General features: G+C 38.9%; 1 protein-coding gene across 1 annotated transcript; it reads left to right on the plus strand.

Moving 5' to 3' along the window:
* The first annotated feature begins 5,604 nt into the window (after window positions 1-5,604).
* LOC121443126 (germ cell-less protein-like 1) lies at window positions 5,605-7,143 on the plus strand. The gene has a single exon (XM_041644805.1). The coding sequence runs from the start codon at window positions 5,605-5,607 to the stop codon at window positions 7,141-7,143; it is 1,539 nt and encodes a 512-aa protein (XP_041500739.1).
* Window positions 7,144-7,498: the final 355 nt, after the last annotated feature.

The following is a 7,498-nucleotide window of genomic DNA, read 5'->3' on the forward strand; positions in this document are numbered from 1 at the left end:
GATAAGAGGAAACCGATGAGAAACTGAAGCTGGAGTTCTAGAAAAAGGTGTGATCTTTTATTACCACATTGAAGACAGAAGAGAGTTTCCTGGATCATCTTGTTAGATCTATTGAAGTGACCTGAGCTCTCAACACCTGTAAGAGGGATGCAGAAGAACTGGTAAAATCCTGACATTATTGCTGGCTTTAACATTGGAGAAAGGGGGCCTTAAGTCAAGGAACAGAGCAGAATCTAGAGTCTTAAAATAGCCACTAAAATTCAGGTACAAGGAAAAACAAGACACCAAGTTTACCCTTGCAAGGAATTAAATTCTGCCACCAACTTTAAATGAGGAGAAAATGCATTCTTCCTGAAAGCTTCAAGAAAGGAAGATAGCCAGAAAACACTTAAAGTTTAGGTCACAGAGCCTTGTACAAGACATCTGATCTGAAAAGTTTAAAAGATACTAAGTGTTTACTATTGTAAATACAGACAAAGTTTTGTCAATTTGTTGCAGCAACAATAGGAAATAAAGCAATAGGTACCTTGTCCACATTTTTCTAATTAATTTTTTTTAAATTTTATTTAAAATGCTTTTTTTTCTTACGCTAAATTTTGATTATATTCTTTCCCTTCCCCCAACTCCTCCCATATCCTCCCCAGTTTTATAACCACCCAGATTAGCATTCTTTCTATGTACACTTATTTTTTAAAAAGGCCATATGTGAAGGAATAATGTGGCACTCCTATGTCCCATAGTGTCTACATAACAACATGGTGTCTCCATAGGCCTAATGGAGAGCCTGGATTTCCACCCCTGTCTGGTAGTAGCAATGACCTCCTTTTTACCCTCTAGCAAGGTGTCCCAAGAGGTCTGCTTCAGCAGAAGCAATAAATATTATACAAAACCTCACAACACCTGATTCCTGCAGAATTCAACAGAAACCCATGCTAAGAATCAGTAAATACTTTACTTAAATGTGAAAAAAAATCAATAGGCTCAGAACTAAGACCATAAAAAGTGGAGAATATCTCAAGAAGGGTTTTTGAACCAGCTATCATGAAAGTGATTAAATGAGTAACTAAGAACATACTTGAGATAAGTGAAAAAATTAGGAAGTCTCAGGAAAGATAAAGATACAAAGAAAAATTCAATGGACACATACTTTGCAACTTTTTTAAAAATCATCAAAATTAGAAAGGGATTGGTTATTTAAAAATGTAAATGGATAAATTTGTCATCAAAGTGGAGATGATAGAAGAAAAGCAACCAGTGGACCTAAAGACAGAGAAAAGATTACACACTTTGTTTGCAAGAAAGTAAAGTGAAAACAAACTCCTGCATCTTGTGAGATCATGCAAAAGGTTTAACAATTGCTCTCATTTGATACTTTAGTAGAATATCTTATCAAAAACCATGGAAACCATAAAGAAGTGGCTCAACATTACCAGAGTACTGACAGAAAAGGAAATAGAGCAGGAAAAAATCCTGTCATTCCAGGGTCCAATAAATAGTAGAAGCACCTTCTGGGTGTGTATGTGCATGCGCACACGCGAGGAGTGTGGGTGGTAATATAAGCAGTCTCACAGAAAGGAAAGCAGAGAATTAAAGATGGCTAAAGGAAGTTCCTGAAAGTAAAATTGATGAAAACGAAGGGACCAACAGACAATAGAAAGAGTGAAACTATGTATAAATACAATGGAATTTGCTTCTCCTTTTGAGTTCCTTCGGTTCGGTTTTGAAGTTGAAGTAACAATCAAAATACTGTGATTTTCAATGTGGAAAAATACTCCATAAAGCAATGCTTCAATTCGATGTTCTCAATTTACTGAGAGCCTACCTTATGGATCTCTCTAACTTCATTTGCTTCATTCAGGGGTGGTGGCAGTACCACTCTGTAGATGGGGGGACAGAATGAGTGAGCAAACGACTGTGAATGGTGACCCTACACAAGGTTAGTAGAAGAACAACTTAAGATGAATCATTTTAGGAAGAAGATTTTTGGTAAAGAGGTCACATAATTAGGCACGAGATTAATTCTTAATCATGGTATATATATATATATATATATATATATATATATATATATATATATTTCCCTTATTTGCCTGTCTGAAAATCCCTAGATCGTCTTACTGAGGGAGAAAAAAGGATAGACAAACTGAGAGAAAGGTACAAATCACAGTTTTCTGTTTTTCTGAGATAAATTTCCACAGAGGATGAATTTTTAGCAACTGGTGTCTCTGGTCGTTCTGAAACAAAAATAAAGTTATATTTTGAAACAAAAAAAAACCCTAAAGCTCTCTTTCATAAGGCTGGGTGTGCCTTCTTTAAGAGTATGATCTGTGTCTCACAGATTGAATTATTTAATGAGGAGAGTTCACAAGTGGTTACCAATTAAATATAGAACTTTGAGGACAATGTGGAATGGCAGGAAGATCCCTGAAGTTTATATCTAAAGGAACTTCGATTTAAATGCACATTGCACAAATTATGGCCTATTCCATGTTGGAAAGGTTACTTGATCACTCTGAGTCTCATTTTTCTCATTTTGAATGAGGGTATTAGAAAAAACACCTGAAATTATGTTTGTGAAGGTTGAATGAAAAAGAAAACACACAGACAACTTTAATATATTTGGTGCTATATAAAAAATCATATACTGTAGGAGAAACTTCCCAAGCAAAAACATTGCGTTTAAGTCATGGCTAGAGTGACATTATACTGAGGTATTAAGTTTTACCCAAATAGCTACTAATTTAGGATAGAATATTCTTTGAAAATTCATAATATCATACCTGATCAGGCAACATTGGTGGAGATATTAAATGATTTAACAACTAGAAATTGTTAGATTTAGAGACATATAACTTTTATGTTATATTTAGAAACATATTACTCTAATGTATCTAATAACAATATGTATGTTAAATTTAGTGATATACAACTGTGTGTGTGTGCGTGTGTGTGTGTGTGTGTGTGTGTGTACGCACGCGCGCGTTAGGGATATATGGCTTCAGAACCACTGGAGGAAATAGATAGTTAATCAGTTGAACCCATTAAAAATAACACATTGATTTCCATTTGTGCTTCCAAAATATGCATAAATGACGATCCAGTGGAGCATGGTCAAGCTACAAGGGACCACACCTATAAAAAAAACCGATTCTTACTCCTATCCTCCCCCAAAAGAAGAGGAAGTTGAGAAGAAGGTGGGAAATAGAGGTTGGATCCAGAGAAGTTATAGACAGTGGTATGGAAGTGAGAAATACAATTAAAACACATTGTATACATATATAAAATCATCAAGGAATTAACAAAAGCATTATATACATATATAAAATTATCAAAGAATTAACAAAAGCATTATATTAATAAAAAGGCAATATTAGAGTCTAAAAATACCAAAATAGGATCTAAAAGTACTTATAAAACCATATGAATACACCAGAGTAGTACTTTGAAGAAGATTTGTAACAGAAGTTTATTTCAGAAAATAAAGGAATAATTCAAATTTATAGACTGAGCAAGCAAATTATGAAACTAGAATAACAAAATACATGCAGGAAAGTGAAATTCAAGGATCCTTATTAAAATCACATAAGGACAACTGAATACATATACAGGTCAAATGAATATCCATAAATATCATCATGGTGGAGAGCATGACAGCATGCAGGCAGACATGGTGTAGGAGAAGTAGCTGAGTGTCCTATATCCTGCAGCGAATGAGAAGTAGACTGTGACATTGGGTGGTACCCTGAGCATATGAAACCACAAAGCCCACCCTCACGGTGACACACTTCTTCCAACAAAGTCATACCCACTCTAACAAAGTCACACCTCCTAATAGTACCACTCCCTGTGGGATTATGGGAGGCCAATTACATTCAAACTACCACAAATCAACTTGGAGTAGAAAAAGGTTTATTTTATCTTATAATTCTCAGGCCATACTCCATTACTGAAGGAGCCAGGCAGGAACTCAAGGCAGAAACCTGAAAGTAAGAAATGAAGCAGACACCCCTGGAGACCCTTTCCTACTGGCTGACTCACCAGGCTCACATTTTGCTCATTCATTACCTTTCTTATACTTTCCAGGACCACCTGTCCAAGGGTAGCATTGCACAGAGTGGGCTAGGACCTCCTACATCAACCATTAATAAAGAAAATGCCCACAGATTTGGCTATAGGCCCATCAAATGGAGGCATTTTCTCAAATGATGTTCATTCTTCCTAGATGACCCTGGTTTATATAAGGATGACTAAATTCTAAACAACTAACTTCGTATTTCAATTATTTTATTCTATTTCCGTATTTATTTTTTTTTATTCTTAATTGGTTATGACAATCAAACCCAGGACTTTGTGCACACTAAGCAAATGTTCTTCTATTGAGCTACATCCCCAGGCTTTTATTCACTTATTCTTTTAAAACCTTGCCAGGCCAAGTATCACCAATGCAATTTGTAATAGTAATGTGATAAATATATCTCAAAAGAGGAAGGATATTTTCAGATATTCAAAATGTACTGCACATTTACTGATTGTTTGCATCCTATGTGTTTCATCTTATTACCCTGCTTCTTGGCCTTACACCAAGTTTGACAATTGAATTTTGTCAAAATATGCAGTCAAGTAATTCTTTTTGGATTCTAACCTGGGTGTTTAACTATATCACTGTGGAATGTTTAAACTAAATTTTCACCTGCAGTATAGAAAAATTCACTTCCAAGAACTATTTATGTACTAATTTAGTAATCCCTGTCATCCTTTAGGGTAAATTCAGTACATCTGTCTACTAGGGGGAAAATTCTATGTATGTTCAGTGTATCAAGGAGACACAAAGCTCCCTCTGTCTAGGCTGTATCTCTACATTATCTAAGCCATGAAACGGTTAGAAAACGCCGCACCAGAAGTTTGCTTTTGAAACATAGCCCCTCACTAGATTACTAATTTGTAAAGTCCAGACCTTAACTTACCCAACAGATTTAAATTTGGACTAGTTGATCTTCCTAATACCTTAAGATTATGTCTTATATTTACTGCTTAGGTTTCTGGGGAAAATGTTTGCATGATCTGCAAACAGATGGCTTTGATTCACACTGAGATGATTTTAAAATGTTGTATAGCTGGAAACATTATTTTAATAAATAAGTTTTAAAACACCACAGGATATAGAAAATAGCTTCACTATCTGTGCCAATGATGCATTTGTAGAAGTTATTAAGGTATGTGAAAGTTGTTTGGAGGACAAAGATGGGAGCAAGATGTAATTCCTGATAAAGTAATCATCATCCAAACTTTTAGATGAGTAATTCTACTTCTATTTAATGAACATAAACTGAGAAGTCTGCCTGAAAAGGTATGTCTGTGAGACTGGCCCGAGAACAGAAAGTTTTGGACGGAAGTGCAATGCCGTGGTCCTCCAAGGTAGGGGGCGCAAGTCTCCAAATGACTTGATAGTATTGCTTGCTGAGTGGCTCATCTTGGCGGCCATTTTGATGTTTCCGCTGTTCAGCCACGTGCTGTTCAGCCGCGTGTCCGGCCACCTTTTGGCTTGAGGTATCGTTTTTTGGCCTCGACGTCTGACGAGGAAGTTTTCACCCTTCAGACGAAGCCATGGGTGCTGTAAAGAGTATATTTTCATTCAGAGGAAATCGTCCCGCAGAAGAACCTCAGGCTGCTGGAGATGGAGAGGCAGCTGAAGTGCAAGTGGCCGATGCCCAGGAAGAGCAGGGAGGTGAAGCGGGTGAGACGTCAGGAGTTGGCACTAGTCAGGTAGGCCGCAAGCGGAAGGCCGGTCCAGAAGGACACCTGGCAAAAGTCCCCCGGAAAAAAATGGCCCAGACTAAGTCCAGAGCCATTTTTGAGTCACTTTTCGTGAGGGGTGAGAACAGTGACATAAGGATCCGCGCATTTGAGGAGGAGTGGTGCTTGCACCGCGTCTACCTATGCCGGTCTGGGTACTTTGCTAGCATGTTCAGTGGCGCCTGGCTAGAGACAAACATGGATATAGTAGAGATGCAGATGCCTGACAAGAATATTGATTGTGAGTCTTTCTATGAGACTTTGGGCTACTTATACAGTAGTAACATAGCAATTCCTCCCAACCGAGTCATCGCCTTCTTGGCCACAGCCAGTATGCTGCAGTTGGATGAGTTAATTCTGCAGTGTGAGGAGATAATGAAGGTCTCAGTCAGTGTCGAGACTGTGTGTAGCTTTTACTACAATGCTGAGAATTACGGACTTGTGGACATCAGATACATTTGCCACCAGTGGTTCTTAGACAACCTGATGATCCGGCAAAACAGCGAACTATTGCGAGGTGTCGGTCCGGATCTCATGAAAGAGCTCATTGCTTCTTCAGATCTCTTGGTGATTGGTGTGGAGATAGATGTATACACTACACTGAAAAAGTGGATGTTCCTGCACCTGGAACCCTCATGGTCAGGATCCCAAGGAGCACTGTTGGCTGCAGCTGACTTGTACTTTGACGAGTACAAAACCAGTTCAAATGGTACCCCTTTTCTGGAAACTGATCAGGGGAGAGCCTTTGGGCCAGTGTTCCAGCAACTAAGGCTCGCTTACATCATCTGTGACCTGCCTTCAGCACGTATTATTGAACAAGATGCACTGATCCCTGCAACATGGCTGACCCCAGTATACAAAGAGCAATGGCTAATGCTTATTCAGGCAGAGCAGTCTAGGGAACTTGGGCCAGCAGAGGTCTACATGTGTGAAATCCGTGGAAACAGCATGCGGTGTGGAGGGCAACTTCATGCGGATGAGCCGTGCAGCTGGACCTGGTCTGGCTTCAACTTTGGCTGGGACTTGGTGGTGTGCTACACCAACAGGCGCGTTGTATTCCGGCGCAGTGCACTGAACAAATCCTGTGGCCTTAGTGTCAGCTTACTCTGGCAGAGAAGAGTTGTCTTTCGTCTGCGTGTGATCTCATTTGATGGGTCTGGAAACGCTGTTTTAAGGAAGGACACTGGCTATCAAGTTCTTTGCCTGAGAAGGCATCAAGAATTAGAAGTGATCGACCTAGAAGACCAAGAGCTAACTTTCCCCATGTATGTGGCATGTAACTTCCTGTACATTCCTGAAGAGCGTGGCCCTAGCCATTATGGGGAGTCAAGCAGAAGTCCAAGAAAATGAGAAGCTACTCCATCAGCTCAAGGGTTGGCAACATCCTGAAGATTCCATCTGCCTCGGTGACACTAACCAGACTTGATCATCACTGATGTTTCACTTTGCGTTTCTGTTGAAGAAAGCCCAGAAAGTTTGAGAATATCTTGGAATTAAGAAAAGTTCCTCCAGACTACCAAAACATAACAGTACAGTTACTGCGGCAGCTTATCCTGGATTGCCACCTATCAATATCTTCATAATTTCGGAGAATGCTGGGAAGATGATGGAAGGAAACTAGGAGTGAGCCTACCTGACCTACTTCTTGGTGAAACATTTTAAAAATGCATTTCTTTTAGTTTGGTTAATTAATGTTGAAAGGAAT

Source organism: Microtus oregoni, unplaced genomic scaffold (assembly GCF_018167655.1).
Source record: "Microtus oregoni isolate MIOR12 unplaced genomic scaffold, Mior012 000100F_ref0000014, whole genome shotgun sequence".
Lineage (NCBI taxonomy): Eukaryota > Metazoa > Chordata > Mammalia > Rodentia > Cricetidae > Microtus > Microtus oregoni.

Bases quoted from the DNA above. Each gene is read 5' to 3' on its own strand.
- LOC121443126 (XM_041644805.1), top strand. From the start codon at position 5,605: ATGGGTGCTGTAAAGAGTATATTTTCATTCAGAGGAAATCGTCCCGCA.